General features: G+C 39.6%; 1 protein-coding gene across 2 annotated transcripts in view; it reads left to right on the plus strand.

Annotated features, from left to right (window-relative positions):
- Positions 1 to 16,513, plus strand: part of NOX4 (NADPH oxidase 4) — a 107,224-nt gene extending 90,711 nt beyond the window's left edge. For both annotated transcript variants that reach the window (XM_027677462.1, XM_027677463.1), the window contains exons 14-18: positions 2,454 to 2,573; positions 6,427 to 6,535; positions 7,091 to 7,159; positions 9,206 to 9,306; positions 14,274 to 16,513. In XM_027677462.1, coding sequence (XP_027533263.1) covers positions 2,454 to 2,573; positions 6,427 to 6,535; positions 7,091 to 7,159; positions 9,206 to 9,306; positions 14,274 to 14,394 — 520 coding nt within the window. In that variant the 3' untranslated portion in view covers positions 14,395 to 16,513. The remainder of the gene's footprint in view (positions 1 to 2,453; positions 2,574 to 6,426; positions 6,536 to 7,090; positions 7,160 to 9,205; positions 9,307 to 14,273) is intronic.
- Positions 16,514 to 16,540: the final 27 nt, after the last annotated feature.

A 16,540-nucleotide genomic window follows, 5' to 3' on the forward strand; every position in this document is an offset into this window, starting at 1 on the left:
CCCATATTAAAATGGTGCATGTTTATGATACCCAACAAAATCTTTCAGGGAGATAATGTTATCCTCGGAATCAGTCTTTTCAAGCAGTCTTGTGGAGTGGGTTAACTCAGTAGCAATATTTCTCCACCTTTTTCCCCATTTCTCTTTCTCACACTTGGAAGCAGTGACTTCTGGCTGTTCTGTTCTGGACCACATGCAGACACAGCAGAAGGTTCTTGGCTTTCTGACTGCATTTGCTATCCAAGCAACTACTCCTCACTCCCTCAGAGGAAGACACAGTGGGCAAATAGAAATATTTTGCAGGCCAGATGGGGCTAATGGACCACAAACTGGAGCAATCCGACCAAAATTCATATTTAATTGCAGGTTATTTCTTAAATTTCTGGCATGCACTGTGCTTGACTAGTTTCTGGTGACTGGATCTAGTTTTTGCATGTTTCAGCTCCTGATCATGTCAGTGATATTCAGTGGCACTCAGACTTCCCAGGAATTGCTTAATCGCTTCTGAAATCAGACATACATACTTCAGGTAGTCCTCAAATAGTGCAGTTATGCTAAGTGGTACCCCTACAGTATATGATTATTGTCACATCCACCGTGGTCATTTCTGGAAAAATGTGTTTTGCTAGTTTGTTTTTATGTTTTTTTGCTTGTGTTTTTCACTCAAAATGTTGGCTTTCTGTATCCAGAGAAAAGTTAGTGCTGCTTGTCCAAAATGCAAGGAATTTCCCTCAGGCCTGTGCTTTCGCCCTTCATACCTTTAGGAGCAATTCTCTGGATTTCACCAGCTAGGCACGGTCTGCTTAGGATAACACGTATAAGAGGTATGCCAGGAATGACACGGGACCTCGGTTGCCTGTCTTTGGTATCCAGTTGTTTTGTTTTTTTTCTTTTTGACATACTCTGATATCCCAAAATTTGGTCTCGGTTAAATCTGTTACATATACATCTGAGACCCATAACATTTGTGGACTTCTTTCAGAATGTCCTGTGGGCCAGATTTATTTCACTGTAATGACCTGCTTCTGAACATTTCCCCTGTTGCTTATTTAACTAATAGATGTTCCTTCACCTGCTCAGTCAAATGACAGTGCAACATTTAGATCTCTTAAAGCAGCTGCTGCTGCACTCTGCACCAGCAGTGGTATCATTTCATTAGTGGAAAATAAACCCTTGTTAAGCAAATGTGGTATAAAGCATTATGTAACAGGAAACATTTAATGAGCAGATACTTAAAGTTCTGTTTATATTGTATACACATGGCCAATTAAGTTTGTCTTGGCCCAATTTTGCAAAAGAATTTATCTGTACTAAGTAAGGAGTGGATTTGTTTTTCCAATATTCCCATCATGCTGGAACTAACATACCTGACTGTGAAAACCTTTGAGATTCTCCAAGAGAAGGTTTGTAGAATTCTGTAGAGAATAAAGACAGAAATGAGAATAAGCATATTTAGGTTGCAGATTGCCTAGTTATAAAGTTTTGTTACTTAAAAAAATTTACTGTCAACATTTCCAATGCCTTCTGATCATGTCTGTGGCTGTGCCAGTGTCTTCTCCCTTTCTCTTCAGGCAGGACACCAAGAAAGGAGTTTATAGGACAGGGCATAGTTAAGGATTGCCCTCCAGATCTGTCAGAAAGTAGTGCTTATCTGTGTTCAGTTAAGACATTGTTGAAGAAGGATCCTAACATATTAGGCATCCAGATGTCATCAATAGCAGAGATCTGGAAAAAATTTCCTAAAAAGGATCATATTGGCCAAAGACACCCAAACAAGATGTTGTCTTGACTGGTAAGATGATTCCAAGGATCAAACCACAAAACTAAAAGAAATGAGATCAGACTGAGAACTTAAAATTATGGCTAAAATCCAACCCTCAAAAGGAAATAATCAGATGAGGGTTGGAAGACTTTGTCTGGGAAAAAAGAAGTCTCCTCTGCCTTTAATTCTCTGGCTGATGTTATAAAGGAGAAGCTTATGCCCTTTCATTATGTAGAGTATACACAGTCTCCTAAATAATCTTTGAAAACAAGTGAACAAAATGGTTATAATAATGAGAAGCATGAGTCAAAGAGGAACAATTTGGCAATTTTTCTCCCTCTTCAGAAAACCTGTATAAGATGAACCTCACAGGCTGGCCTAGCCAAATTCTTTTCAATCCTGCTTAGACCCACCAAGTTGTTGTTGTTTCTAGTGCAGCACTTTCTTTGCCATGTAATGCCAGACAAAAAAGGCAGCCATAATTTAGTCACCTCCACTTGTTTGATTAAAAAATAGCTTGTCTAATGATGGAATGCGCCAAGAGATTTTATATAGCAGTTTTTCATACCACCTGTACATTCATTTCTGTCCACATAAAGCTTTCCAGGCTTTTAATTCCAGCTCACTTTTCTTTTCCTCTCTCTGATTTTAGCAACTTTCTCTAAAAGTGTCCTTTTTGCTCTTTATGCAGACTGTATGTGGATGGACCTTTTGGAAGTCCCTTTGAGGAAGCCCTGAACTACGAGGTCAGTCTCTGCGTGGCTGGAGGTATTGGAGTTACACCGTTTGCATCAGTACTCAACACACTGCTGTAAGTGAGCTGGCCTTTTAAAGCCATTTCCCCCCAATTTACAATATCAGTGCATGTCAGAAAAACTTTGAGTCTTAAAAAATTGGCATAAGCAAATTATTCCTTGGAGAGATCTAGAGGGCTGGGATGTCCCTGAAGGGCATAAATTATCTCATACTGGCTGTGTAACCCAAAGAGTTGTGGCAGAGTTTTGCCAGTAATGCACCTGGACTGGGACAGTGTCACTTGCCTTTGTATCCTTCCACCAACCTAGCCTGTGATTAATGTAGTCACAGTCCTTCAGCTAGGCTTGTTCCCCTAGTCCCATCTTAGATGAGGCTGCAGACTATAATTGTGAGTTTTTGAAAGTCAGGCAGTTGTGACAGTCTTTCTGCTGGAAATGCAGGGCCAGCTCTCCTGATTTGACTTTTGTGAATACGTAAGTTTAAGGTTTTAAAAGAAAGGGATCAACCTGAATTCAGATAATATTCCAATGTTCAACTCCATTTGAAAAGTTTAAATTTTAGGTATGCTGTTTTATTATTTTTTCTTCTTGTTTCTCTCTCTCTCCTTTTTAAAATTTTATTTTAATTTAAAGCTTTTGACATTCTATGCAGATCAAACCTTTTGCCTCTTGTTCTTCTGTTGCATTGACAACATGATTCCCACCAAATCTTATGCTGTGTGAAATAGGCTTGCTTTCGTGTTTGCTATTGATTTCTTTTTATTTGTTAGAGTATTGGCTAAGAGCTCCAGTCACAGGTTAAGCATCCCTGTTTCAAAAGCCCGGTATAAACAGCCAACCAAAGCAGCAAACCTTCCCTGAGGTGCTGAGAGGCTAAATGGCTTTGCAAGGGCTTTAAAATGCACAACTAAAGCATTTGTTCCAAGATGAACATGCCAATGATCAGCTCTAACTCCAAAGTGAAGCTGAAATAAATTTAGATGCTGTGAACCTTTTTATGTCCTTAATCTGAGCTGGACCTGACAGTGCTAAGTGCTACTGCAAGTTATTAGCCTCACCTGTCTCATAGTGCAAAAGACCTCAAAGAGCATCTTGTGCTTCCTCATTTTCTTTTCTTTAGAGTGTGTGGATCATCCTCTCAAAACTAGGGTACATTTTTTGCTGAAAGCCTAGAGTTCAGGTGAATAAAATTACTGTTTTCCTCGTGATAGATTATCCTTGACAGTGTTTAGCAAAAATGTCACATATCACAATGATGAGCCATCAGCAGGTAATGAGATGTTTGCCTCTACCAGTTATCAGAGGATGTAGGAACTTGCACAGACATTGCCAGAGAGTTGTAGTGTCCAAAGGATTTGGCAATGTCCATTTATCTGCATAAAACCATAAATTGGCTTCGAAGGAGCCGGTTCCATAACCTGCCCTTGTAGCCACTCTTCCCCTTGTGCACCATACAATAGAGAGAGGAATCATTTTGGGGAAAAGTAACAGTCTTAGTCTACTTCCCTCCTCTGTATTTAAACATCAACAAAGCACTGTTTTAGTGGATGGCCTGTCCGTGTCTTTGCCCTGGCTTGGAAGCAGAAATTGGTATGAACATGCAAACTGCCTTACAATGCCAGCACTGCAGAACAGCAAGGCCAGTCCTGTTGTGTCAAGGACATGCGTGTCTGAGGAAGATCAGAAGCCTGTTGAGGTGGTCTTTTGTTTCCTGCTCCATTATGTTCCTGCTCCTGCCCTTCCCTCCACTTAGCTGTTGAACCCTATGCCCTATTTTAAGAAAATACAACGTACTTTAAGGAAAGCTAGTGGCTTTCATGCAGTAGAGTCTGTAAATAATGGCTTTTATTTTGAGCAGAAATAACACAGAAACATTCAAGAAGTATTATATACATGTGGATTGGGTTGTAATGGGGGATTGCACCTTTACTGCATAATATATTCTGCTGGATGTAGACCAGGCATATGTGTCTGAGATGCTATTTTAAATCTATGCTTGACTTGTTTCATGAAGTCTTGCAGTCCTGCCTCTTTGTCCAGCTGCAATGTTTCATCACCATGAGTGGTGTTTTGTTACTGAGCTGCGGCATCTCAATACAAAATGCCTTGCATTTTTTTCTTCTTTTGTCCTTTTTTATGGTGAAAGGCACTTATTTTCTACTGCTTATAGTTCTCGTCACATCTGACCAGATTATGACCCTTCCTAAGGGCTTGTCTTAGGCTAGGCAGTCAGAAAAAGATGGAGGAAATCTTGTTTGGCAGGTCAGCAATTTATAAATAAAAAAGTTAAAATCAGGACTTGAAAGACACTGTACTCCCCAGTCTTTTTTTTTTTTTACTCTCTGTGAGGACTTTACATGAAAGGTGAGTTCTCAGCCTCTCCATGCTGCTGAAGTGCTGCTGATATCTCTATCCTTGCTCCTCAGGGCAGGGAGAGGTATGAGGAGGCAAGACAGTGGTTGGAACCATCACTTAAATAGATCTATTATTACTGTACTCTTCTAATTATACATATTCCAACTCTAGAGTTTGGAATAATGCCCAATGGGTATGGTGAGGTGTATCATGAAAGCTTTTTGACCAGGCTTGGCTCCTAGGACTAGCATTTGAAGTGAACAGGCCTTCTCTATCTGAAAATTATTTCAGAGGAAAAGGAGGAAACAATCTATTCACTGACCATTTCAGTAATTAGAACAACAGAAAACAGTGTTGGCCAACTAAGAAAATACTTCCTGTATATGACAGCTTGCAAGGGGAGAAAGGGTCAGCACACTTCAAGGGTCCAAGGTGAAATGACCTCTTTATTAAAATGGCGCTCGCCTTATATAGGGTAGGGCAAGAACATTCTAGAAAAAGGGTATAACTGGGGAGGAGCAAGGGCAGAGCATGCAAACTAAGAGGAGGGCACAACCATATAGGGAAAAACACTGCAATGCAGCGAAAAACAACCAGTGAGAGAACATCGTTCAGGGCCACAAGGAACAAGAAAATTTACCAGAAAACTGGGGTACAATATAAGGGAAATTATACAATAAAATAGGAAACATAACATAAAACCCAAAACACATATTCTTCCACAGTCCACAAAACTCCGTATCTGCTTAGATGATGGTTTCTTCAGGGGGACTATTGAGTTTGATGCATTCTTTCCAATTCTCATTTTTGCACTCCAACATGAATATTTGTGCTTTATTTGAACTCCTTGATCATCAGGTCATTTTTCATTTCTATTTTATTTACCAGTTCATTCAAATCCTTCCTTTGTGCTTATTTGTGGTTTAATTAAATTAGAAATCTGACACAAGAGTCCTGTTTTTGTAAATGGTATGCCAGAATCTGCCTGTGGCTGCACTTTACCCACCAGCATTTCCTAAGGTCTGTAATATATCACACAGTCCCCTAACACAATGAAGCCCTGATTTGATTTGGTCTTTGTGATTTTGCTACTATTATTAATTATAATCAACCAGAGCCTTTCACATATAAAAGCAGAATTAAGTCTTGACATTATTGCATTTGTCAATACTTTCCACTTATGGGTCGCTTTATAAACCTAGTAATGAATCGACATAATACACTTGAACTTAGAATGTCTCCTTTTCTTTAAAATAAAAGTTTGATGATGATGATGCATGAATCCGTATTTGCTGCCCAAATTATCTGTATTGCTGACAACTTCTAGTTTGGAAGCCGTATCTGTGATGGCTGTTAGCTCTGCAATAGAGATTTAATATTCTCAGAATCATCTGAATAGGCTGCATTGGTCAATTCAGTGTCTGATGTATCATAGCTTGAAGAACAACAAGCCTTTAATGGAAATTCATGTTTCTGTTAATGAATATAAAGCGTATTAATTAATGTTTCTTTTTAAATGATAATTTTCAATTACCCACACATTTTATTTTCAAGGGACGGCTGGAAATGCTACAAGCTCAGAAGACTCTACTTCATTTGGGTGTGCAGGGACATTGAATCTTTTCGCTGGTTTGCAGATCTGCTCTGTATGTTGCATAACAAGGTAATGGGTGTTTGGAGGGATACTGACAACTTAAATGCAAGGTATGTCCACACCACACAACTGGCATGCTATAGAGAATGGTAGCCTTGCTCAAAACAAATGAGCTCCAGTGGTAGTTCTGCTTGGGCTGCCTGACCCAGGCTCCATTTATTCTTGGAGCTGCATGAAACAGTTTGAGTATCTATGACCAATATTTAACTGCACACTGTTGCACTTATCTGTGTCCATCCTACTTTGCAAGATGGAAGAAGCACATGCAGGCTGGGAAGTCTGAATGGCCTTTAGGTGTTGGACAGTAGACAGATCAAGAAGGGAGAGGGATTTGCAATTTCAGGTGGCTTGTAAGAGCCATGTAGCTTCCAAAACCAATATTTTGTACACAACATGATGTGCAACATTCACAAAGGGGCGCTATGCAATCATATCTTTTCCATTAAAAAGCTTACTTCACTGATGCTGAAACCTATATCCCTCAGCATAGAAGGCACAAGTGACTTCACACTTAGATTAAGAGAAAGAATATCATTTCACTAGCTGTTTTTATCATCCTTCCAGCTTTGGCAGGAGAATCGGCCAGACTATATAAATATCCAGCTGTACCTCAGTCAAACAGATGGAATACAGGTATGTGGCCAAGTGTTGTTTGTAAACTGAACTAGACCTTGGAGTAATAGGCAATGCAAACTTGTCAGTCAAAGGTAGAAAGCAGATTACTGCAGATGTTAATAACAGGAGATGAGGCCATAAACTCAGATGACTGAAAAGAGAGAAAGAGAGCCAGTCCATCCCTACAGCATTAAGACAATCTAGTTTGGTACCCTTAACTTGATTAGGTGTGGGTAGAAATCCACATCTTCCTTTTCTAGGGAAGAGGTCCTACCAGGCCACAGACCAGGTAGTTGGAAATGTTTGATGGGAAATCTACATTGTTTCTGGGCTAGGAATCAAAACAGAATAGTTCTAGGAACTTGCAAGCTCAATCTTCTCATATATATTTTGAGAGAAACTAGCTATTTTCAAAAGCTTTTTATTTCATTGCCTCAAATATAGACAGAAGGTAGAAGTTTCTTGATGTATGAGCCTGAACATTATACTGAACTGTCAATTGTCATGTATTACCAAACCCCAGGCTGGGCTAATTCCCCAAATCTTGGCATCTCCTGTAACTATTTACTCTTGCAATCTTCGTTTTACATTATTTAGCACATAAGCCTAGAAACAAGTCTTTACCCTTCTCTGTCAGGAAGCTTTTCAATGACTGCAGGGGGCCTAGAACCAAGCCTAACAATTACTTTTTAAACATGAAATGCAGTGAGAAACTATACCCAAAGGATTTCGATCTGCTTGGTATCAGGTGGAGATAGCATAACATTCACAGCTTTGGTAGGAACACTAGTCTAAATGATGTGATAGCTACAGTAGTTATGACTATGACAAATGTACTGTCTGGACAACATATGTTGATTGAAATAGAGTGCTTGAAAATACCTAGTTGATGAACCTGGTATGTAATTGTTAGCTTAAAATTAAAAGCAGAAGCAGGACTTCAATGCAATGAGGCAGCAAAATTGAAATAATAGTCAATTCAGAGAAAGTATTCTACTATTATGGACCAAGCAGCTGCTGAATTTATTTAAATCAGCTTTTTAGTTGAAGTCTTTCTTTAAAGACACTTTTTTATGGCTATTGAACAGTACTGACATAAATCATAATGCTGCTCATAATTTCTCAAGGGGGAATTAAACTCAACTCCCCATTGCCATACAGCTGATGTGTTCACTGCTGTTAGCCCAAAGTGCTGACTGCTACCAAAAATAGGGCAGTTTCATTTCATGCTCCCTTTGCAGAGAAGCCCTGTGCCTGTGTGGTAAGAGGGAGCCAAGCCCACCCTGCAGCAAATGCTTCCTGTCTGTAAAAGCCCAACAGAGGATGAGTTGGCCAAGGCTCTGTGTTTGCATTGGTATGAGCAATGTGTCAGGTTGTTCAGCATAGGAGGGAATGTGGGAGCCTAGATAAGATGTTAACTTCTCTCTGCCTTTCTGTCGCATTAGGACGGCAAACCAAGGAAGGGCCATGCCCTGCAATGGGAGGGCATTCCACCTTATCAAAATGCTGTGAGTTAGCATTGCTGGAATGGATTTGGTTCCATCTGGGGAGCAGTTTTAGCTGCTTTCTGCTCTTACAGCAGTTCAAAACAGCTGGCAAACTACTCTCAGGCAGAAAAGTAAGATTTCCCTTGTTACTTTTTCAGACCTAGTAATCTTAATAGTTACTTGTACAAAGTTAAAAAAAAGACTTCAGGCAGAAATATGATTTTTGCATCAGCAGTGTTTCTTCTAGCTTAGCATTAAAAGGCAGCGAGGGAATGAGTAATAGAAGCATGGTTATTGTTTTATGGCTTAAATAAATTGGTTTAAAAGTAATGTGGAAATTAATGAGCAGCTGCATGAGGAACAATGTATAATGAACACCAAGGAGACCCATTGAAAAGGTATGAGCAGAGGTATCAGAGCAGAAAATAGCTGCAGTTTTAATCACAACTGTTTGGTACTTGTGCTCAGGTTTTATATCTCAGCAATATGGCAAGTCAGCCAATGTCAGAAATGGAGCCCTGGGTGATATGAGGCAATTTGCAAATCAGGCAGAGTGGAGTTTTTTTGTTTCTTGCAGAAAATAATTGGTGAAAAATATCAAGCTTTAAACTCCAGGCTTTTGATTGGACGACCCCAGTGGAAACTCCTGTTTGATGACATAGCAAAGTGTAACAGGCGGTAAGTAGTAGTCTGCTTGAAGGATGCCACAGTTTGATGGCTGGGGGTATATGTGTCTAGCTATGTTGGTATGAAAATATTTCTAGGTTTTATCATATAATATAATGTTGAAATTCACTAATATTTTGCTGTGAGAGGTAACCTGTACAAACAGAAACACCTTTTTTTTTTTACACACGCAGAGCAGCTCAGCTTTTTATGCAGCTATGTTCAGTGGCCCAGGAAACAGAAGTAGCAGATTTCCATCTCACTACACAGAGCTTCCGTATGTTCTTGTCTGTGGCAATGTCTTGCTTCCAGCATATGCTGGTTTTATATATAAGGTTGCATTTTTTTAAATTGTTGACTTCTCCTATAATTTTCATGATTTGTAGTGCTAGTTTACAAACAAAATTCACAAGGAAGAACTTGACTGACCTGTATTGTTTTTATTCAGAGGATACATTGTCTTTGAAGATTTCTGGCAGTTTTTTATTCTTTGTTAAGACCTGGCAATGCCTTTTTACTGTGCTAGGAAAATGTATTATGGTCTGAAACAAGACAGTTGTAAACCAGAGAACCAGTTAGACTATGGAATGTCTTTGTCCAGATCCAGCTTTGTTGGTTGAGTATTTTACCCCCCACTGGTAGTTTTTTGCCTCAAAAGCTGATCTGGTAGAAGGGATTGTGTGAATGTTCCCTAATCCACTTCTGGCAGCGTCAGTGGTGTGGGAGCAAACCACAGTAGCTGTTGGTAGTAATCTGGGTGCATAAGGTTGAGAAGTGCTTGCATATTCACCTGCAAATCTTTCCCTCAAGAACTTCTTGTCTTCTCTTGCACTTGCAAAGTGAAATCTGCCCATGGCTTATTGACTCTTCTCAGGCCAGATATGACTGGGGACACTGAGCCCTGGTTCTTGAGAAATACTGAGTACCAAATGTGTCACGTTGGCAGTGTGAACTGCTGGCAATATTTTTCTTGGAATCAGGTCATAGAGGATGTTGTGGACAGGGTCCCTTGCCAGGATGTCCCAAAGGCTGCTACAGAGGGACATCCCTGGTAGAATTCTCACACTTGGAGAAGGGTTTTAAAGTAAAGAAATATGGGAAAGAAAGGGAAATAGGTCATGGAAGCAAGCTGACTCTCTGGGCTCAGAGACCTCTGCGTAGAAGACTGTTGATCTTTTATGCTCCATTCTAATGTCTTTTTTTTCATTTAACTGTGTGAGTGCAGTTTTAAAAGATGAAAATGATGATTTCTGCCACTTCCTTGCAAGGCTGTAAGTGCACATAATATAGATTAAACTATTAGTAGTAGTCATATTTGCTTTTTCTTTTTTGCTTTCCATTACATTACTTCTAATTAGATTTCAAGTACCATTTTCTCTGCATTTTCACATAAGGCCTTTAAATTGTGCCACCATTTTCAAACAAGGTGTCTTTTAGTACCTAAATAATGTTCTGACTCTTTTGATTACCTGCAGCTTGCTAAGATGTAGTCTTCGTCACCCTTGGTCACCCTTTTATCAGGGTTTATACAGGTCTGTATCTGTAGACGTAGTTACATGAAACATGATGCACAGTACTGAAACCTGTAACAACCTCAGCTGTCCCACAGAAATTTACCTATTGTTGGTGATTATTCTCCATATTTCCTTGGATGAGACAGGACCTTCAGTTTTTCTCTATAGTCCAATTTCTAGGTCTGCTACTAGCTTTAATTCAGTTCCTATTTCTCAGTAACTTTCCACGTAGGTGTCCCTGCTGCAATACATAGACCAAAAAAACCCCAAACAAAACAAAACAGGTCAATCAAGTTGTTTCCAACATCTGGTGCCAATGTTCAGGCTTTCACATTTGCAATCATCCCCTTGGGCTTGTTTATGTGCAGCTGAGATATTTTCCAGTTTTTATTTGTGATTTTAGGAAAAGCTGCATATAAATAACAGGCAGCTGGCAAAGCTCTCACAGCGTAGCCGTTTGATTGCTGTGTGCTTTGTGAGTTGTTGCTGTTGTTCCTGTTTGAGTCCCAAATAAGCAAAGTGCATTTGTAAGTGTCTGAGCTTTACCAGACCTTCAGAGCGTGACATAGGGCAACCCAGCATCAGGTTCCTGATCCTTTTTTCTGGAAAAGAGGAGCAGATGCATGCCATCTACTGTTGATATTTCATATGACATCTGCAGTCCCAGCAATGTGCACTGGGACTGTTAATACAACAAATTACTGGTTTTTCTTTCCCTGCTTTTTTTAGGGGGATGGAGCAGCAGCCTTGTTCCTGTTCAGTTGTGTTCTGTATGAAAAGCTTACACTGTGCTCAATTTTGCTTAGGTCAAATGGGCGCGTCCTCCAGGTGGAGACTGACCTAGAAAAGACATGAATATCTGTAGGAGAAAAAGGCATGGAGCACCATGATACATTGCTCATGTGATGTAAAGGAGAAACCTCTCTCTAGAAATGAATGTGGGATTTAAAACAGGATCTTTTTAAGTCCTGACTGTATCTTCTCAATGTAGCAAAGCATTTCATCTCTCCCTCACCTCCAGCTGCTCATAAAATGGATGTAGGAATATGTGCTGTCCTACTCATGCCATAGGAACACTGAAGCTTTACTTGCTTAGTGCTCTGAATGAGTAAAATCCTGTACTGATGTTTATAATTATTGCAAAGAATGGCCTAGAACATAGATTCCTTAATTGTAAACATGTTAGTGGTATTTATAAAGATTTTCAGACATAGCACTACACAGCTGCCTGTTTTCTTCTAGCAACAAAGTAAGCCTTTGTCCCAGACAACTGATACACAATTAAAGCCCCTCAGCTCGGGGTAGTAAAGTGCTGCTCCGTGTAGTAGCATCTCTCAGCTACCTGCCTGCTTGTGTCACAACAACAGAGGAGGAGCCACACTGCTGGCAGGGACGAAGGTATCTGCAATCAGGGAAGTGGGTGATAGAGGTGGGGGAGAAAGTGGGGCATGAACTGTGGGAGGTAAGTGATATGTGCAGAGATGTCCAGAATAGATGCTGGTGTTCGGTATCCTGCGAAGGAAGTCTGAGAGCCTCTGGCTCACTGCATGAGCAGTGGTTCACCAGGGTTTCGGAGACCTTATTAGCCACAGATCTCTTTTGTGACTTAACCTTTCTGTGGTTCTGATTACTAGCCAAAAATTCTGCGTACCCTGTAAGGATGTTGCTGGGATGGGAATACATTAGCAGTATGTGCTGCTAAGACATGTCTTTACTTTAGTGGCAATTTATATGTAATGAAAGGGAGAGGGGCAGACGAACTCTTTGGGATTTTCAGTTGGTTGTACTAATTAGACTAATGAAAAAAAAATAAAAAACCAACAACAACATTAATTCTCTCAATTAAATACACAGTAGAAAACAGATTCTTGCTGGCAGCTCATGAATCCTTTTTCTCCAGTGTGCACAGATTAGAGGAAGTTCAGAGTCTACAGGTGCTGAGAAATCTTATTTGAGAGCAATGAGCAATAGTACTCTCATTATTGCTGAAAATTTAGCCACCAGCACAACATCCCTTGCCATTAAAAGGAGTACTGCTAGGACAGGAAAGCTTAATAGGTATATATAAGGGTGAGAAAAGAATGGGTTATAAGTATTTGCCATGGATTGATATGAGGGATGATGTAATTGAAGGCAATTAAAATCAGCATTGTAAGGTGCTTGCACCTCTACAGCTACCTACCTAACTTTGTGATGCTTTTTAATGTTTGAATCTGCAGTTGTACAATGCCAGTGTTGCTGTGCAGTGGTACAGTATGCACTGCCATGCTATTCGAGCAGCTGCCTAACATCAGGCATGTCTACTTGACAGTATGCATCAAAGATTTCTTCTTGTATGTGTTAATTCCTTTCTCTCAGCAAACACATACACAGTGAGCTTTAAACTGTGTTTGATTATCCTGCATGTGCTAAAATATTTTATATTAAATAGTTATTGGATAAAATACTGAAGCAGTCCTGGAGGCAGGGTCCAGAATTCAAGTCTTCAGCCTCTTGGTGAGTGCTGTAGATCACTATAGTTAGAACGATGTTCGCTCTTGTATGCTTTTTCTTCATTCCACTAAATCTTTAAGATCTTTTTTTTGTAGTGGCACAATTTCAGAAGGAAGATGATGATTTTTTTTTCATGATGTAGAAGAGGCAGCACTTCATTGTCTTTCCCCACTCCTTCCTTTCCCTTCTCATATTTCAAAAAAAGGGAGGTGATGAATATTGTGAATGGCTCAGTCCTTCTGTGGTGCATGTGCCCTGTTCTATTGCTGACTACAATTCTGAGCCCTTAGATATTGTATGACCATCAATCTGACTTACAGGCCATCTTTAAGGTGACCAGAGAGCAAAGAGCTGCTGTCAGTAGAGTGGTGTGAAAAAGTCAGGTTAACTAATGAACCTGGACTGAGACCTACAGGATCATACTCTGTGTTTGACTTTTCATAAGATTTCCCAATATAGATGTTGAAGGAAAAACTGCATGCTAATGTGAAAGTAAAGCAGCAAAATTATTCTGCTGCTGCCAGAAATAATCATGGGTTAGTAGTGCTCTGTTTTCATGAGTGTAACGAATCACCATTAGTGACTTGATCTCCTGATGGTGTAAATCATGAGTTACACTAATGAAGTCATTACAGTGAGACACATTTTTAACAAAAAGGTGATTAATTATGAAAATAAAAATAGAGTGGAAAATAATAATTTTTCTTTAAATTAAGATTAGGTACTTCTTCCTAAGAGTTGTCATAGTCAGATAAGTAATAGGGTTTATTGTGGGGATACTTGGGAGAGATATGGTGGCTTCAGTAATACTAACTGCATGACCTAATGAGCTGTTCTCACCGTAAAACCTATATGTAGTTGACTTATGTATGAGTGAGGCCAGAATCCAATTCTGTCTATCATTAGATGTTACTGTTTATTCACAATGTCATAACTTTTTTTTTCTTTCTTTTTTTTTTTTTTTGATAACAGGAAGACCATTGGAGTTTTCTGTTGTGGACCAAACAAAATCTCTAAGATACTTCATAAACTGAGCAACAGCAGCAACTCTTATGGGACAAGGTTTGAGTACAATAAAGAATCCTTCAGCTGAAAGTCTGTTGGACTAGCAAGACTCTCCGGAAGATAAAAGTGCAATTTTTTTGTTTTGTACAACTTAGAAGTTCATCTGTGGTTTAAACAGACAGAAATGTACCAAAGCATAGCACAGATGTTTTTATTTATGATTATTTAAGACTGTGGATGCAGCAGTATACCAACAAATAATCAGTACTTATACTCAAATGCGCTCACACAATATTGGTGGCAGGAGTGATCTTTGGAGTTGTTTCTGTTAATTAAAAAGTACAGAAGCTGGGGAGAGACACAATTGCTTTGAAAGCTGATGGAAGGAAGAATCTGTGGAACGTTTAAACTTCTTCCACTTCAAACTTCTTCCACTTCAGTCTTCTAAAGCTGGATCAGTAAACCAAACCCCAGGTTTATCCAGATGACAAAACATAATGTATTACAAAGACTCTTGCTTTTGTTGGTTTTAAAATCTCATGGCTTTGGGGTGAAAACACTCCATATTAAAGATTTTATTATACATTGCAGAACTGGGATTCTATATTTAAAATATAGAGCGTTACTCTCACTAGTCTACTTCTATAATGAAGTTAACCTAAGGAAACGTGAGCATAACTGTGTAGCACCAGTGGGCAGCCTTCACCGTGATGTCAGTCACAGCCTTTTGGCAAGCAAGCAGCCATACATGGAGAACTCTCTATCTTGCATCAATTCAGCATTCAGTGGGTTTGCAGAGTAAGTATGATTTATGGAGCAAGAAGTGATGAACACGAGCAGATAGGATCTCAAGTTTTTATTATACCACACAATGTGGAAGTTGCACTCCCTCTGCATTCACATACCCTGAGTGTCAAATACCTGAAGCATTCAGATGCTCTTACTGATTGTTTTACAAGGCAGCAGGTCGAAATCCAGTTTTAGAGGTCCCAGTATATTTGGTTGACTGTGATCCTTTGAGTACTTTCCCTGGAGCCACCTTTGTTTGCCCTGATGTCACTAAAAGCAGAATGAGATGAGATCTACAGCAGAGTAAGAATGAAGTCCTCAGCACTGTGGCTCCTTGAATGATGTGTGCAGACAGAAACCTTGCAAGGAGCTGCAATATGCTTTCAGTACACTCCAAAGGGGAAAATCTGAAACATCCAAATTTAAGCTCTCCTTCCCTTCTCCTTTTCACAGCTGTTTTCTGCTCGTAATTGCCATGGAAGGGCTAAAGGTTGAAACAGGCACTTTATAGCTTTTTGATTCTGAGGAGCACGTTTTTTTTTCCTCCATCCAATAGCCCATCCAACTTTATTTCTTCTTTTCTCTCTTTTCCTTATTTTGCCAAGAAGAGGGCATTTAAGCAGGAGTCAGACACTTAGCTGGCATAAATAGTCAACTCTCTAGTGCCTCCTAATGGAGCAGCATCACTAACATGCTGAAAACCTTCCGCTTGCTCTCCAGCAGAAGTTTGGGAGCAGTACCACGTAGTGTTTCCAGCATACACAAGTGGCGGATGGCTCAAGAAATCTTATGCCTGTGGTTCACCTGTATTTAGCACAGTGCATTTGATTTCATTTACATCTTTCCAGTGACAACCTTTTCTATTTTAGTGGAAAAGACATTAAAATTTTATTCACAATGCGGACACTGTTCAGGAGTTTGCAATTATCAGTATCAATGTTCAGAGGGAAGCATTTTTCTAGTAGGTGGTGTATAGGCATGTTGTATGTGTAACTAGTGAGAATGAGTTGGGTCTTTGCCTTGGCAGCTTCTGCAAAGGAGTGCAAATTCAGTGAGCATTAGGGTGGAGGTTCATCAGTAAAGCCACATTGGAATGTGTTCCTCAGTGTCTGGACTTGCAACTGGAGTTTTTACCCCTGGCTCTGCCCAATTTGAAATTCACGGAGGAAGAAAAGAACAGAGATGGATGAATTCCTACTGATGAGAATTCTCAAAGTAGTCCAGATGAGAGAAGCCAAAATAGAAATGCAGTGTGAGATAGGAGCCTACATTACAGCAACTGATTTTAATTTTTTCCTTTTTGAGGCTGGGAGGACCATTATTTTCCTATTGGATCTCATTCACCCATCACTGTAAAACTAGAGGTATGCAGCAAAGGATTAGACACTTTTTAAACAATAAGATTTATTTCTAATACTACCTGCATAGATTTTATAATAAAGATA

The sequence above is a fragment of the Neopelma chrysocephalum genome, unplaced genomic scaffold (genome assembly GCF_003984885.1).
Source record: "Neopelma chrysocephalum unplaced genomic scaffold, ASM398488v2 Primary Assembly neopelma1_43, whole genome shotgun sequence".
Taxonomy (NCBI): domain Eukaryota; kingdom Metazoa; phylum Chordata; class Aves; order Passeriformes; family Pipridae; genus Neopelma; species Neopelma chrysocephalum.